The sequence below is a fragment of the Macrobrachium nipponense genome, chromosome 26 (genome assembly GCF_015104395.2).
Source record: "Macrobrachium nipponense isolate FS-2020 chromosome 26, ASM1510439v2, whole genome shotgun sequence".
In the NCBI taxonomy this organism is placed as follows: Eukaryota; Metazoa; Arthropoda; class Malacostraca; order Decapoda; family Palaemonidae; genus Macrobrachium; species Macrobrachium nipponense.
In genome coordinates, this window is record NC_087215.1 from 74,699,502 (window position 1) to 74,717,443 (window position 17,942).

The following is a 17,942-nucleotide window of genomic DNA, read 5'->3' on the forward strand; positions in this document are numbered from 1 at the left end:
TTACATATTATCGTGTTGTGCGAAGACTGTATTATTACGTATTTGTGTAACTTTACGTAAATTAACGTAGTCATGGGTCCCAAGAAAGTTGAAATTCACAGAAAGAAGCGCATGCTGTCTCTGGAGACAAAAAGAGTGAGATCATAAAGAAGTACGAAGCTGGTATGCGATTGAGTGTGATCGCAAAGGAATACGGCCGTAATCTGTCGACAATAGGCACCATCCTTAAACAGAAGGATGCCATCAAAGCAACTACACCATCGAAGGGCATCACTATTTTGTCCAGCAAGAGGAGCCATGTGCACGACGAGATGGAACGGCTGCTCCTCGTCTGGATAAAAGACAAAGAAATCGCTGGCGATACAGTAACGGAGACGGCAATCGCTCACAAGGCCAGTGCTATTTTCGGCGATTTGATTGCGCAGGCGGAAGACGATGGAGGGGAAGGGACTTCAACGCAAACCCCAGAGTTCAAGGCTTCGCATGGCTGGTTCGAGAAATTCCGTAAACGGACTGGCATCCATTCGGTGGTGTGTCATGGGGAGGCTGCCAGCTCGGACACGAAAGCGGCCGAAGCATTTAAGAAGACTTTCGACGAGATGATGACCAAGGAAGGCTGCAGTTCTCAGCATGTTTTCAACTTTGATGAGACTGGCCTTTTTTGGAAAAAAAATGCCTCGTCGGACGTACATCACGGAGGAAGAGAAGAAGCTACCCGGGCATAAGCCTATGAAAGACAGGCTTACGCTCGCACTTTGTTCGAACACCAGTGGGGATTGCAAGGTGAAGCCCCTACTGGTGTATCACTCCGAGACTCCTCGAGCCTTCAAGGCCCACAAAGTGTTGAAGGAGAAGCTTCCAGTGATGTGGAGGGCTAATGCAAAAGCCTGGGTAACGAGGCTTTTGTTCACGGAGTGGGTAAATCTGTGTTTCGGCCCGACTGTAAAGAGTTTTTTGCAAGAGAAGCGCCTCCCCCTGAAATGTCTGCTGGTGTTGGACAATGCCCCTCCCCACCCTCCTGGCCTCGAGGAAGATATCCTAGCGGAGTATTCCTTCGTTAAGATTCTTTTTCTTCCGCCCAACACCACCCCTCTCCTCCAGCCCATGGACCAGCAAGTGATAGCGAACTTTAAGAAGCTGTACACAAAACATCTTTTCAAAAGATGTTTCGACATCACCGATACCACAAACCTCACCTTGCGTGAATTTTGGAAGGAGCATTTTGACATCGTCATATGCATCTGACTCATCGACCAAGCATGGCAGGAGGTTTCGAGGCGAACCTTGAATTCCTCGTTGTGGAAACTCTGGCCTGATGCCGTATCCGACCGAGACTTCGAGGGATTCGACGTGGGCGAAGCTGGTGCTGCTGAGTCCGAATCAGTTGACGATCCCGAAACTGTTTCGCAACCAGATCTTGACGAGATCGTTGCACTTGGCAAGTCCATGGGGCTGGTCGTCGACGAGGACGACATCAACGACCTTCTCGAGGAGCACCAAGAGGAGCTTACGACGGATGACCTGAAGGAGTTGGAGGCCATGCAACATAACGTCGTTCAAGAGGAGTTCGTCAGCAGCGGCGATGAAGAGGAGGAGCCTATGACAACGGCAGAAATTAAGGAGGTCTCAGCCGCTTTTCATAAAGTGCAATCGTTCATAGAAAAAAGACACCCCGAAAAGGCTCACACAGGTCGTATGCTTGCGCAGTTCGATGACGTTTGCCTGAGTCGTTTCAGGAACATTGTCAAAAGCAGGCAGAAGCAATCTTCCTTGGATAGTTATTTTTTAAAGAGGCCTTCAGCATTAGCAGGAGTAAGCAAAAAGGAAGAACCAAGTGATGAAAAACAGAACGTTGAAAGTGGTGATGAAGTTGGGGAAAAAAAAAAAAAAAAGCCTACGTAAAAGTAAAAAAAAAAAAAGTTAAAAATAAAAAATAAAATAAAAAAAATTTACGTAATTTTTAGATTTTTGTAAGTTAAGTGTTACAGTTTTGTTAATGTTTTTCGTAAATTTTATTTTTATAGTTTTCCTTAAATTTTTTGTGTTTTCGTAAAGTTAAGTGTACGTACGTACGTACGTTATCTGCCGTTTGTCCTCCTCCTCCTCCTCTGCCGCCACTTTCAGAGATAGCCTCACTCGAAAGGTAAGCTTCGACATTTTACGTTAGAGTAATAATATTTCTTATACACTAATTATACACTTTATTTACAGGTTTGGATTTTTATTCTTAATTTAGGTATTGAATGGTCCAAATTGTTGTAGTATTTCATTGTTTATAGGTCAATTTAGCTTTTATTATGAAATTTAATAGGGTGTTTTTGGAGGGCTTGGAACGGATTAGCCATTTTACATGTAAAATGTTCCAAGATATGAAAAACTCATTATACGAAGGCCGCCTCGGAACGGATTAATTTCATATCTCGAGGTACTACTGTATATATATATATGTGTGTGTGTGTGTTCCCCCCGTATTCACGGGGGATGTGTACCAGGCACCCCCGCGAATAGCTCAAACCCGCAAATAGTTAGAACTCCCTTCTAAAAATGCCTATATCTGCCTATCTTCAAAGTTCAAATACCAAATGTATACTTAAAGTCTAAAAGTATCATCCTACATAAAATATACCATTGAATTGATATTAATATCATTTCAAAGTCATCTTAAACATTTTACCTAGAAATATATAAACAGCCAATAAGAGAGAGAGAGAGAGAGAGAGAGAGAGAGAGAGAGAGAGAGAGAGAGAGAGAGAGAGAGAGAGAGAATAACTCCTTACGAGAAATACATATATCTTTTCCAGAGAAGAGAGAAAGAGAGGACTGAAAAATTATGCTTGTCTGTATATCAATTCTTTTGCTGAGAGAGAGAGAGAGAGAGAGAGAGAGAGAGAGAGAGAGAGAGAGAGAGAGAGAGAGAGAGAGAGAGAGAGAGAGATTAAAAGAAGGAAGAAATAGAAACACAATTGTATACCTTATGTAATATCCTACATCAAATTTACCTTAAATCATTATCATATTAATGTATTAATCTTAGAGATTGTATTAATACAATTTCAAAGTAATCCTAAACATTAGTACCCTTAAAGTTATAAAGGTACACACATACTTCTAACACTTGCAACAGAGAGAGAGAGAGAGAGAGAGAGAGAGAGAGAGAGAGAGAGAGAGAGAGAGAGAGAGAGAGAGAGAGAGAGAGAGTTGTCTTTACTGTATTTAAAAGAGTGAAATGGAAAGATTGTTGTATTTAAGTATTTAAGATACTCACATGAGAATTTTGTAATTACAGTCATAGTATTATTATTGGAAAATATTAATAATAAACTTATTACATACATGTACCATAAAAATGATCTCATCTCAGTGACAGGAGAGAGAGAGAGAGAGAGAGAGAGAGAGAGAGAGAGAGAGAGATTGCAAATAAACCATTAAATTAATTGACGATTGTATGGCACCATTACTTGACATGTTTGACAGCTTCCCAGCTCCGAGGTCACTGGAGTTATGAGAAGGTAGGGAAACTGATACAGAAAAAGATGAAGGGAAGAATTTTCATTTGAAATTAGTTATTATTATTATTATTATTGTTATTGTTATTATTTGATAATATTAATAAACATATGCATCTACCATAAAAATTCTCTCATCTCAGTAAGAGAGAGGAGTTATCCTTACAATTGAAATGGAAAGGTCGTTTTTATCTCTTTAAAATACTACCACATACGAATTTTGTAATTACAGTTTTATTATTATTATTATTATTATTATTATTAACAACAGAAAATATCAATAAACATTTTACATACTAGTACCATTGAGATGATGTCAATCTTTTAAACATAAGGTGTTTTAAGTAAAATTTTTGAAAGTGTCATGGAGGTAAGTTTGCAGTGTGCAAGGTTAGATTTTCATTAACTTCTGTTTAACCGGAAATTATGGCATTATTTTGTGAGCTGTTGCTTCTACGCTGGTTAGGTTATGACTGGTATCTAATTCAGGATACTGGAAGTGATAAAGGTACAGTGTCTGCCTGTCCGCACAGCGATCTTTTACCCTAAGTGTTTTCTCCCTAAATATGTTTCCTTTAAAGGGAGTCCCAGGGGGATGAAGCCATTATTTCTTGTCAGTCAACTGTAATTAACCTCAGAAGTTGTATACTGGTCATCCTGGACCCCCATTTATAGGAAACATGAAATAAAGGTTATCATACTCACCTAACCTAACCTAGAGAGGTTAGGTTAGGTGAGTATGATAACCTCTATGTTTCCTATAATTGGGGGACCAGGGGGCAAAGCCCCAACCAGGTGACATGGTCTACTATGTTGGGTTAGGGTAGGTAGGTTAGGTTATTATGATAACCTTTATTTTATGTTTCTTTAAAGCAGGAGCCCAAAACTTAGTACTAGTGTCATTTGGTATTTCTCTGTCATATTAATGCTGTAGCTGTAATGTTACAGACATGTCTCTGCTTGTGCCAGCAACCTTATCCAAAATGTGGTTTTGTATAATTGAAATGCTTAAAAATTATTTTCTTGTTTGACTTCTACATTCTCTTAGGTGAAAATATCTGAGGTGCTCTTAAGTTTAAGAAGGGATTGGCTAAGGAAACCTGCTATGAAAGGAGCTATATGTACTAAACTAACCTAACCTAGCAGGCCATGTTACTTACCTGGACCTCCCTGTGAAGGAAGTCCACTTTTTACCAATAGCTCCCCTATAACTCTGCGTATGCACGATAGCATCCAAGGATAACCAGTATGTATACAACATTTGAGGTTAATTAGAGTTGACCGACAAGAAATAATGACAAATTCTTCATATGCCACCAAAAGACTACAGGAAAAATCAATTTCCAAAGTAATCCCTGATGTGAACTTTTGCTTAGTTCTACTGTATCTTCAACAATTTAGGTAGGTGAAGCAGCTTTAGGCAGTATGCAGAGTAGGGAGACAGGGACATTCAATGCTACGGGGGGGGGCATCCAAGGGGAAGGTGCCCCACCACCTGCCAGGATAGGGCACAGTGCCCAAAATTAGCTTTGGAAGGTAAGGTCTGGTTAGGTCAGGATACTGCATTCTAAGAAAGGTTAGGATTTCTCACTCCTACCTCTGTCCCTACTTTATATCCACTCGGCAGCTTCATGTTCTCCTTTGGCCATCTTTGGTTTTATAGTGTCAGTGTACCTCACAATGTGCACTGTGGTTTTGACTAAAGGATTTGCAGTTTCCATTTAACCCCTAGTTGCACCCAATGTTTTCCCTCACACTTTTCTTCCATTACTGTGTTCTTTCTTCCGTTTTGTGGCCCAACCTCTCTAATATACTTTAGTAGTTTTAGTTCAGATGTGAGGTGTCCACCTAATTTCACCTTTAGATCCTTGTATTTTAGCTCATTTAGCCTACTCTATTTTCTGGATCTCTTCATATTGTTCTTCAACCACTCCAACTCCCTCTTTTCAGTCTCAGGCTAAGAGCTGAATGTCTGAGTGCCAACATGCTTATCATATAGCCTAAATTTCACAATACAGTCTTGCATCCCTCTACTGTGGTTGCATGTTTCTCCAGCTCAGATGGCTAACTTTTGTGAAGGTGCCAGTTTTAGGCTCTTTGAGAACTCAGGTGTTTTGAAAATCCTATTGTGAGAAGTGAAAATGATCTAGTTTAAGAATTTAAATCCATACCAGATGCAAGAAAAGTAAGCATACCTATAGCTGCATATACTCGTGCTCATAGCTGATTATACTTATGCTCACAGATTCTCAACTGATGGCTGCAGTTATGCTGTTCTTTTGGTTTTGTTATAAAACAACTGCTTACACAGTCTAGTCTATGTAAAATTGACCCAAATCTTACTGGGAATACGTACCTTAATTTCTCTAGTCAGGTTGGTGATTGAAATGGATGTGTAGACATATAGTACCTTATACCTTGTAAATGATTACACAGTATAATATGAATTGCAATGTTATTACTAGTAGTATGCAATATGAGAAGATTGTGAAACAAATTATTGCTGCCATGAGTTAAATTTAGTTTAATTGTTGTCAGATATTTGTTTACAGTGAACTGTCAAATAAGATTGTACAATAATGTAATTTTTTTAAAGACTTATTTCATAATATATAAAGAGAGGGTTCTCAACAATGATCCATGGTGAAGTGAAGATAGATTTTATAAAATAAATGCATATTAATTTGGATAAGCACAAGTAAATTGGGTTTTTTAATAATATTTTCAAAAGATCGTTGCCCTCATCTTTGAGATAACCTGGATATTATGAGATGTGTGTTTCTGGTGATAGAAGTTCACTCCCGACGTGCTTCGGAAGTCATGTAAAGCTGTTGGTCCCGTTGCTGAATAACCACTGGTTCCATGCAACGTAAAAACAAACAAACAATTGATATAGTATTTTGTATATTTTGAGTAATGTTGAGTCAGCATAAAATTGTTATATTTTATCTTTATATTGTTACAGTCTCAGAATTGATACTTTTTTTTTTTTTTTTCAGTTTTTTTTTTTTTTTTTTTTTTTTCAGGGTTATATCGTTCCCGAAGATGTATTGTATATTGTCAAGCGACTTGTCAGTGGGTTGGTTTCTCACCGACAAAGAGTTCGAGAAGGTTTCTGTTCAACATTACAAGCTCTCCTGCAGCTCCATCCCACCACCGTGTCTTTGACATACAAAACTATTCAAGAACTTTGTGGAAAGAAACAGAATCTGTCAAAGGAGGTAATGTTCAGAATATTTTGATACAATGTATAGGGTACTATTGGATTTCATATTTGTGGGATATTTTCATAATATATATGACTTAAGATTGGTGTTTGCCTTGAAGTTGAATGGTTTTCCCGTCTCGCAAATAATTAAAATTTTTCTCTTGCCTAAGTTGTTGCTTAAGGTTGTATTGTATGTAACAAATTATCTTTGATAATTATCTCCATTTTTAGGTGTGTTGTGGATGATTATGCTTTGCGAATGATTGGTCATTGAAAGGAATTATTGATGTTTTAATATAAAATGAAATTCATTGAGAATTTTTTTTAGAAAATTTATAGGGGCTAAGACAGTTGATCATGTATTTATATTTGTGTTTTGTCTTATTTTTTTGTAGGAGACAAGAGACTTTCTCACTGGAGAACTTATTGGATATGGTGCCCTTATACGGTCAGGCCATGTTAAGAACAATGTTGCCATGAGACAAGACATTATCAATAGACTGTTTACAATAAGGGAAAAGAAACAGTACTATGATATCATTGTTGCCAACTATTTTGTGCACATGATGGAAAAGGTAAACTCATTTCTTGCCGTTTTAAGCTATGGGAGATGCTATGCATTTCCTTCTGTATATTATATTGCATTGCCAAATGTTTAGCTTTGCATTTTCTTATATGCATTGTAATGCCAAAAGTTTAGCTAATATTGGTCATTATACTCACATAAAACCTTATTAAGGCTTAAATTGTTTTGCATAATGTTGGTTAGACCTATGAATCAGACATTTTTTTATTCTTCATTTTTCTTTACAGTTCACCAAGTCTGTTATTCAACAAGAAATTCTAACGTCGTTGTACCAGGAACTATCAGTACCTTTAAAGGACTTGACCCCAAGTAGGCTGTGGTTAAGACTTGTCATTCTCAGAAAATTCCCTGAGAATGCGCCCGAAACGTTTGCTGACACCCTCTTACCCAAAAACTATACCACTATTGCGGCCATTATTGTAGTAAGCATATAAGTATCTTGAGTCTTGCTGTCCAAATGGAGGGAGCATATTGTGACAGTTAGCTATGAGTATTTCTCTCTCTCTCTCTCTCTCTCTCTCTCTCTCTCTCTCTCTCTCTCTCTCTCTCTCTCTCTCTCTCTCTCTCTCTCGTCTCTCTCCTCACTCACTCTCTCTCTCTCCTAAAATCCATCATTGCATGTTTCCCAAAATCCATCATTGCAAGTTTTCATGACACCACTTTTTTTCCTTGTATTTTTTGTTTTCATACATTCAACTTACCTGTCAGATATATACATAGCTATCGACTCCGTCGTCCCGACAGAAATTCGAATTTCGCGGCACACGACTACAGGTAGGTCAGGTGATCTACCTGCCTGCCGCTGGGTGGCAGGACTAGGAACTATCCCCGTTTTCTAATCAGATTCTCTCTGTCGCTGGGAAGGTAAACATATGTTTGCTTTCCTCCTGATTTGATTTTCGTGTTTCATCGCCATCGATCTTCTGGGCCGACTTTTACAGGGAAGTACTGGATCGGTGGTTTGGCATACGTTTTTAATAACTTTTTGATAACTTGTTAATAACTTTTAATGAATTAACTTCGAAGTTTTCGAAGAATAGAGTATGTGTAACTACCGAAGTTTTCGGTAGACAATTACATAGTTTGCAAGAAAGGGAAATATAAATATTTATTCATTGATAAGTGTAATAAATGTTTAGAATTGATTGAGGAAAATAAGGTAACTTCCTATTTGAGGAAGTCAGAAAACATAGAACTAGATATGCTTTCTGTAGAAGCTTTAATAGCCCTCGTTCTGACAAGCAGTTAGAATATTAACAGTACTAGTAGTGTTGTTTCCTCATCACCTTCTTACTTCACAGAAACTACAAATTCATTTGCAATTTGAAGATAAAAAGGAATGTGGCTCAAGATACGAGCTATTATAAGGTAAGAAGTGATTATAGTGTTCCCCATTGCAATAGAGGGTGCGTCTGATCGGCTCTGTCTCGCTCCCAGGCCTAGACCTCTTCCAAGCTCCCTGGCCCGGAGGAGAAGGAATGTCGAAAGCCGTACGGAGGTTATGGAGAACCCCCACCGTTCAGGCGTACCCCTCGGCAGGTTCTGTAGAACGTCCCAGACTGCAGGGATAGCCATTGGAAAGGCATCCTAATTCAATGTGTTCCCCTTTTTATTATCGTCTTGACGAATAAGGAGTAAAACATTCAACGGCGTAGATTAAATGAAGATGCAAGATAATCTCGTCTGGCTATCGGAACCTCAGAAGAGACGGAGAAAGGAGAAGTATATGAAAATATATCTATTCTGAGAAGAACGAATTAGATATTAAAGAATATTTGTTGATCGAATGATTATATGGATCTCGTTTAGTGAGTACACATATATATAACTTTTAAGCTTCTAGCTCCTTGGCATGAAGCTCCGGTAACGAGGCTCAATGCGCCTAAAGCGTCTGAAACAAGGCGCAAAGCGCCTGAAACGAGGCGCAAAGCACCTGAAGGGGCCTGAATATGGGGCGCAAAGCGCCCTGAAAGACTAGAACCAGGATCTTTATCGGAAATGGAAGTCCTTCTCATTCAGAAGAAAGGGAGGGCTATGTCGAAAATGGAAAGTATTGTCGAATTCTAAGCAAGAACAAATATACAAGAGATCGGAACCTTCCGCACACAGGATCTTCCAGAAGGCGGAAGATTCCAGATTCGAATAACCTTCCAGACGTACAGAACTTTCCAGGCGAGGATCGCCTTTCAGATGCTCGGAACTTTCCAACAAGAAAACTTTCCAAGGGCGATACGTCTTTCTTAATAGGATCAGGAGTATTCTGATCACGATACTCCCTCCCAGGCGCCAGGAGTATTCGAAACGCGATACTCCTGCCAAGCACCAGGAGTATTCCGACGAGCACGATACTCCTCCCAGGCGCCAGGAGTATTCGGAACGTGATACTCCTACCAGGCGCCAGGAGTATCTAGGCAAGATACTCCTGCTTAGCGCCAGACACTTTCTCCTACAAGAAGAGCCTGACAACCGCCGAGAGTCTTCCAGGCGAAGGGTGAAAGACATTCGAGGCTTCTCCTGATAGGGACGGGAGTTGTCGCGCAGGCGGCCGTTGCCCTTGTCAGGATCGTCTTAATGCAATAAAGGCAAGAGCAAGTTCGGTTTTTTCCAGGCAGGGACTCAAGATGTAGCACAGGCTGCCGTAGCCCTTGTCAGGTTAGAGTCGGTACTGCGAATAGCCCTTCACCTTTCGAAAGGAAGCGCTCTCCTTCGGTTGCTCAATCTTGCCCCAAATTGAGGAATGGAAGATAGAGCAGAATTGTGAGAATTAGTTCAGTATTAGTAAGAGGATATTAAAATCATCCTCCTTCTAAAATAGATTGCAACCAACCATTTACAGAAAGAGGGGCAAATCGTTTGGAAGTTGAACAAGATTCGTACGAGCTCTCATTCATTGATTAGAGGCTCTTCCAGATAAGAAAGGCGTAAAAGACGGACTTATCTCCAAGATAATAAAAGCTGGAGAGATTCTCTTCGATCCTCGGTTGTCATTTGCAATATCTTTCGACTAATACTCATTCGGGATTATTGACGAAATGAACGAAGAGAGTAAGATTTCTATTCTTTCTCTGCATGTCGGAAAGGAAAGAGTGTCGTAGAAGGCTGCTGTATATGACTACTGAATGACAAGTCATAATACGCATACCATAGTTGCCTTTCTGGTTCGCTACGGAATTGTCTATATCCTTACAGGATTTTCCTAGTAAAGACTTCGCTTAAAAGGTTTGTTACGACAATACCTATTCAGCCTCGGTATTTAACAAAGGTTGTTTGCCTAAAATTTGCATTATTGAGAGCTTTCTTAGACTCGAGAATAATTTTATTATATCCATTCATTGAAGGGAGTAACTGGCAACTCAGAATGAATGCAGCCAGGCAGTGAACGACACGGCTGTAATTGTGAGCCAATCTAGTACCATCCGGTTCTCGGTCGTGAACGGTTGGTTACATCTTTCTCTCCTAAAGGATCGAATGCTTCACCGTATATTCCCCATACAATCAGGGACTTAACCACGAATTGAGGGGATTTTTTTAGGCAAACATGAATAACATCGTATTCGTTTTGCTAAGGATATCTCTCTGCCTCGGCGAGGAAAGAATGTAGTAGGAAATTCACCTTAAGATAACGATACGCTTAAGCCTTATGCACACACCGTGGTTAATTACAGCGTTCCTACTATCCTTACAAGAGTTTCCTAGATGAATGCTGTTTTACCACAATGTGATAGGATTATAAAGAATTTTAATTCGGCAGAGCACGATTTAACATTCATTGGAAAGAGTTGTCAGACCCTGCGGAAAATATTCACAGATATCTTCGCAAGGCAGAGGATGAACGACCTTCTTATAGATTGCTTCCTTTTCCTCGAAACAAGAGAGGTAGCAAGATACGCCATCTTTAAATTAAATAGGGGAATAAACTTTAGTCTTTTTTTTTTTTTTCCCCTAGTTGTATATATTCTTAACACATATTAAAATAAATGGGCGTCTAAGGAAGAAGATGAATGCATCATTTTGGCAATAAAAGGTTGGATTCACAGAAGTCACGTTCTTCTTTCAGCATGTGTCGGAAGGTTTTTCTAAGAGATTTGATCGGAATCTATTATAAATATTGGACCTGAAAAACCTATTCATCTGAGTCTGTCTGCGTGCAGACTGACCAGAAGTAAATATGAATGAGAGGATTTTTCAAGGGAAGCTTGATAATTCCTTTAAATATGTTAAGACATAGAGTTGCTGCAGATCGCTAGATAGAAAGGGGAAACTGTCCTCTTCCGATACCTCTGTGAACCACATAATGGTTTTCTTCCCTTTCAGAGGGAAGAATCACCTTGGTAATTTATGCTATCAATGAACACAGTGAAAAGATATATTCTGTCTAGACAAAGAATATTAGAGATAGTAGAGAATTAAGATCTTCGGGAGGGCTATACAATACCTCTATACGATAAGAGTAAGAGAGCTTATACTTAGAATGGGATCCTAATTTGGGCCTCAGATTCCGTGTTCCGACAAGATGGAACTGCTCCTAATCAAATGTTTCTCTTGGTTCCTAAACGATCAAAAGGACAAGTGAAATTTTGGGCTTTAGAATCTGGAATCAAAATTCTATGACGACTCGGCAATGGGTTCTGGCCAGCATAGTAGTTTGGCAAGAGAACTAAAGCCTTTTATTCCTGGATCAACGCTTTTAGATAGAGGTTTCGTTGTCCGGGTAATGTAGTGACATTGTCATCTACAGAAGAAGAAAAGGTTTAAACGTTTACTGACAGAGTCTTTGGAACGCGAGAAGGGCTCAAACTACTTCCCAAAAGGTTCAGAGAGATACATTCAAGAGCTAGAAATCAACCAATTTCAGCTCAGAATCTCTTTAAATTCCAAGCTCCTTCCCTTCCTTCGGGCAAGGATAGGGAAGCTTCTGCAACGAGAAAACTCATCAACATGTAGGAGGAGAACTCGTTAGCAACGGAAGTATGCAATAATGATCCTCCTCGGAGGAAGACTTGTCTCTTGGACTTTTGAGATTTCCTATTGTCTACTGGATGGAGCGGACTAAATTGTGATGAATGTGCAGGAGCAATTAGCGTCTTTGGTAGGAGTACTTTCTAAGGATCCTACTCGTAAAAAGGATGACAGACTTCTGATTAAGAGATCCAAATACCGATCTCCTGTCGGGCGCGACGAACCCTACAGGGGAGTTGTCGCACAAGCGGCCATCTCTGGGGGAGCGATGCGTTAGGCAGGCGAGACGTGGGAAAGGAAGTAACTCCTGCCAAGCGTCTGGCGCCAACTAGGAGCCAGGCCCCAAGTAGGCGCAAAGAGCCTGACTTTACTGTAGATCGTTCTAGGCCAAGATCTTCATCCAAGCAACAAGAGCCAACTGGAGAAGAGAGAACTCCTGATAGGAGTATAGCGCCCGCTAAGCGCAATATACTTGCCATTCGAAAGGCCATTCCATGAGCGATACTCCTACCAAGCCACAGGAGTATTCGGAACTAGATGCGCCTTCCATAGGTCAGGAGTATTCGGGAAGAGATACTCCTGCCAGGCGCCTTGAGTACTCTGACCTCGATACTCCTCCCAGGAGCCAGGAGTATTCTAGACTTTTTACTCCTACCAGGCGCCAGGAGTATTCGAAGCGCGATGTGCCTACCAAGCGCCAGGAGTATTCTGAGCTTAATACTCCTAAACAGGCGCCAGGAGTATTCGGAACGCGATACTCCTGCCAAGCACCAGGAGTATTCCGATGAGCACGATACTCCTCCCAGGCGCCAGGAGTATTCGGAACGTGATACTCCTACCAGGCGCCAGGAGTATTCCGATCACGATGCTCCTCCTAGGAAAGCGATACTTCTGCCAGGCGCCAGGAGTATTCCGAGCACGATACTCCTCCCAGGCGCCAGGAGTATTCGGAGCGCGATACTCCTGCCAGGCGCCAGGAGTATTCAGAGGACGAGGAGTATTCCGATCGCGATACTCCTCCCAGGCGCCAGGAGTATTCGGAGCGCGATACTCCTGCCAGGCGCCAGGAGTATTCTGAGCTTAATACTCCTAACAGGCGCCAGGAGTATTCGAAGCGCGATACTCCTGACCAGGTGCCAGGAGTATTCGAAAGCGCGATACTCCTGCCAAGCGCCAGGAGTATTCGAAGCGCGATACTCCTGCCAGGCGCCAGGAGTATTCGAAGCGCGATACTCCTGCCAGGCGCCAGGAGTATTCTGAGCTTAATACTCCTAACAGGCGCCAGGAGTATTTGGAGCGAGATGCGCCTTCCAGACGGCAGGAGTATTCGAAGAGTTTTACGACTGTCAGGCGCCAGGAGTATTCTAAACAGGATACTCCTCGCGCCAGCCAGGCGCAAGCCAGGCGTTAGGCTTTCATCCAGATGAGATCCAGTTCAAAGAAAGTCCTAGTCTTCTTTGAAACAATGGTGATCTCTAAAGCACTTCATAAGTGACTTGATGATACCTTCAAACAGCTGAGAATTTAAAAAGCTCATGAAGTGCGAGCTTTTGCAAATTCTTGTTCTTTTCGTAACAATATGTCAGGAAGACATATTAGCTTTAACATATAAGAGATGCAACTATGTGTTGACTGCTCATTACACGAAGGACTTCAAGTTAACCTACGAGAGATTCTTCTCTCTTGGTTTATACGTATCAGCGGATACGTTGCTGGGATAAGGAGCCGACACTGATCCTTTAATAATGAGTTGAATTTATTTTAACTCAATGATTTTTATTGGAGGTTTGAAAGGAGGTTGGGGGATAACTCTCTTTCAATTTAGCGCGAACCCTCATGTTAGGAACAGGTGATCGGGATCGGTGTTGCGCTCCTTAAATAAGTGCGTGTTGTCATATAAGCGGATGTGCTCCCATTGACAAACGCCAGTTAGGTTCTGTCGAGTAAGTGGAAGAGACCCCATCGACAGATCCACAAGAACTCTTGGCCACAGATCACTATCTCGCTAAGGCTCTTGAGATGAAGCAGACTCCTATGCAATAGCTAGGAAGTCAATCCTTCGTCTAGAAACACAGAGGAACTAAGGTCTATAAATACCTACAACATATGTTGTTTACCTGTCTAGTCAGTAATTAGCTGTCTCTTGCCCTCCACCAAAGGGTGTCAATCAGCTATGTATATATCGACAGGTAAGTTGAATGTATGAAAATGATATTGTTATGATACAATAAAGTTTCATACATACTTACCTGGCAGATATATACAATTAAAGGACCCACCCAGCCTCCCCGCAGGAGACAGGTGGAAGAGAGAATCTGATTAGAAAACGGGGATAGTTCCTAGTCCTGCCACCAGCGGCAGGCAGGTAGATCACCTGACCTACCTGTAGCGTGTGCCGCGAAATTCGAATTTCTGTCGGGGACGACGAGTCGATAGCTATGTATATATCTGCCAGGTAAGTATGTATGAAACTTTATTGTATCATAACAATATCATGTTATTGACATTAAATGAAATAGTCTTTAGTTATCTTGGAAACTTGGGAGGAGTTTATAAGTAATTTCCTGTAGTTGCTCAGTTGTTGATAATTTATACAGTAGTTAGAGTAGTGGTTTTTTAAATATTTGGCACTCTTAATACAGAATAATACTGAACTAGTTTGAGACAAAAAAAAATTATTACATGATCATCAGGTATTTGATGCTTACTGTTTTAATACACACACACACACACACACACACACACACACACACACACATATATATATATATATATATATATATATATATATATATATATATATCTATATATATATTAAATATAAATAATTATTAATATATATAATTTTTTTTTTTTTTTTTACTGTAATTCAATTAGACCAGGGCATCACATTTCCAAGTTCTCACAAGGTTTAGCTTGTGTGAGAACTTATTCTTAGGAATGACTGAAATTGCATGAGTTTATGTTCTGCCAAAGTAGATATGGAGATGTTTGAGTTTCATATCCAGTTCTGAGATTTTTCAACCATATGAAATCATTGAGAGTGCTCTTTTCATATCCTTTTTATTATTTTTTGTTTAACTTTTGTGTTGTAAGCAAAGTGTTAGCTATCCTTACTCGACATCATCTAAAAATTTTAATGAAGCTGAATAGAGTAGTTACTCAAGAGTTCTAGGTATCTCGTATTTTATACGACAGAAATTTCGGATATTTCTTAAAGAATAGTGGTTAAAATAGATATTAAATTTACATTTTTCATTTTAGAAAACTGCTATCAACATGCCCAATGTTCATCCTTGCTTAAGTGAAACAATATCAAGCCTAGCTCTACCCAAGAAGAATGAAAAGGAGTCACAAGTAGTCCAGTTTTGGCAGAAAGGACTAGCACCTTATTTGAAAGCACCTACTACAAATTGTTTACAACTTCTTTTTAATGGGTTACAGGTAAGTGTGACTTTTTGTTTACATTTTTTTTCATGGTGTTCGGAACACTCGAAAAATGAAATAAGTTAATTTTGCGTTTTTGCTATTAAAAAAATAGTTTTGCTGAGAGCTGTTCTGAATGGAAATGTTCAAAGTATTTTGCTTAGAGCATAATAAGGCAGGTTATTTGTTTACCATGTGAAGGACTGATCAGATCCTTGTGAAAGGGAATCCTGAATATGTTTGGTTTAGGAAATGGCAGTGGTGCCTAACCAAGAAACTTCAAAAGTGGGTAGAGGGAGAGAGGTACATGTATGGTAGATCAGAATTGAATTGAATTTAGATTTGGATTTGAGTTTTTTTTTAGATGATATCAAGAACAAAGTTAAAAGAATCTGCCTCCTAGTATATATTATATATATATATATATATATATATATATATATATATATATATATATATATATATATATACACACACATATATATATATTATATGCCAATTTTTTTTTAATGCATTTTTCAATAAATCACAGAAACATAGGTCATTTGTGGGCTTTAACGTAAAAAAAATACACTGATTACTGTATTTTCATGTTAATTTTGTGACTAAATAAATAAATTGCTATCATAAAAATGCATTTAGTCACAAAAAAAAAAAAAAGTAGGCAGTTTTGAGCATTTTTAAAAGGGTATTTGGTGTTCCAGCAATTAAAATACACAGTTATAAGTGTTTTCAGAGGCGTTCCAATTTATCGCAGATTTTCGGTATTCGCAGGTGGTTTTGTTACCTAACCCTGCAAATACAGGCGGTCCCCGGGTTACGACGGGGGTTCCATTCTTAAGATGCGTCGCAACCCGAAAATCGTCGTAAGCCGGAACAACGTTCTTGAAAACATGTCCACAAGGAAAATTTCACTACTAATTTGCAATTTTTCTTAGGGCTGTATCCCTAAAATTATCACTAATTTACTTTTTTCATGTGCAACACTGTTATTCACAAATTACTGTATATTTTCATTAAAATACAAGAGAGAGAGAGAGAGAGATTTTTTGAGGAGAGACGAGAGAGGAGAGAGTAGAGAGAGAGAGAGAGAGAGAGAGAGACGAGAGAGGAGAGAAGAATAACTCCTTAGGTTTCAATAGATTGAAATGAACGTCTGTAGGCAACTTTTTCCCCCTCCCATAAATACATATATTTCTCCAGAGAAGAGAGAAAGAGAGGACTGTGCAATTATGTTTGTCTGTCTATCAATTCTTTTGCTGAGAGCAAGAGAGATAAAAGGAAGAAATAGAAACACCAAATGTATGACAAGTATCTTGTGGAGAGAGAGAGAGAGAGAGTTGTTTAAAAGAGAGAAATGGAATGATTATTGTATTTAAAATACTCAGATATGAATTTTTTACTTATAGTATTATTATTGGAAAATATTAATGATAAACTTATTACATACATGTCCATGAAAATGATCTCATCTCAGTGAGAGAGAGAGAGAGAGAGAGAGAGAGAGAGAGAGAGAGAGAGAATTACATAAAACCATTAAATTCGTTGACCATTGTATGGCATTGTTAAGCTTGAGTGTCACATCCGAGTTGAGGTGGGGAAAATTGATACAGAAAAAGACAAAGGGAAGAATTTTCTTTTGAAATTATTTATCGTATTATTACTACTTTTATATTAGATTATTATATTATTATTATTATTATTATTTGAAAATATAATAAACACGTGCATCTACCATAAAAATCTTTCATACAGTAAGAAAGAGGAATTATCCTTACAAGTGAAATGGAAAGGTCATTTTCATCTCTTTAAAATACGACCATTATGAATTTTGTAATTAAAGTTCTATTATTATTATTATTATTATTAAATAACTGAAATTATCAATAAACATTTTACATACTAGTACCATAAAAATTCTTTCATCTCGGTAAAAGAGAGAGAGAGAGAGAGAGAGAGAGAGAGAGAGAGAGAGAGAGAGAGAGAGAGAGAGAGAGAGAGAGAGAGAGAGAGAGAGTTTATCTCTCTTTGTTATAACGCTTCCAGCGAAGAGAGGGAGGGCTTACCACTATGACTCATTATTATCTTGTGTGGCAAAAGAGAGAGAGAGAGAGAGAGAGAGAGAGAGAGAGAGAGAGAGAGAGAGAGTGAGTTAACCTTAAGTAAAAGTGACATGGATAGATTAGTACGTATTGTATTTCTTTAAAATACTATCACATATGAATTTTGTAATTACAGTTATTATTATTATTATTAT

The 17,942-nt window shown here is 39.2% G+C and overlaps 1 protein-coding gene across 1 annotated transcript in view; it reads left to right on the plus strand.

Moving 5' to 3' along the window:
* Window positions 1-17,942, plus strand: part of LOC135200440 (myb-binding protein 1A-like protein) — a 92,473-nt gene that overhangs the window by 22,844 nt on the left and 51,687 nt on the right. Inside the window, exons 2-5 of the mRNA XM_064229076.1 lie at window positions 6,533-6,727; window positions 7,110-7,289; window positions 7,528-7,722; window positions 15,524-15,703. Of these exons, the coding sequence (XP_064085146.1) occupies window positions 6,533-6,727; window positions 7,110-7,289; window positions 7,528-7,722; window positions 15,524-15,703 (750 nt within the window). The remainder of the gene's footprint in view (window positions 1-6,532; window positions 6,728-7,109; window positions 7,290-7,527; window positions 7,723-15,523; window positions 15,704-17,942) is intronic.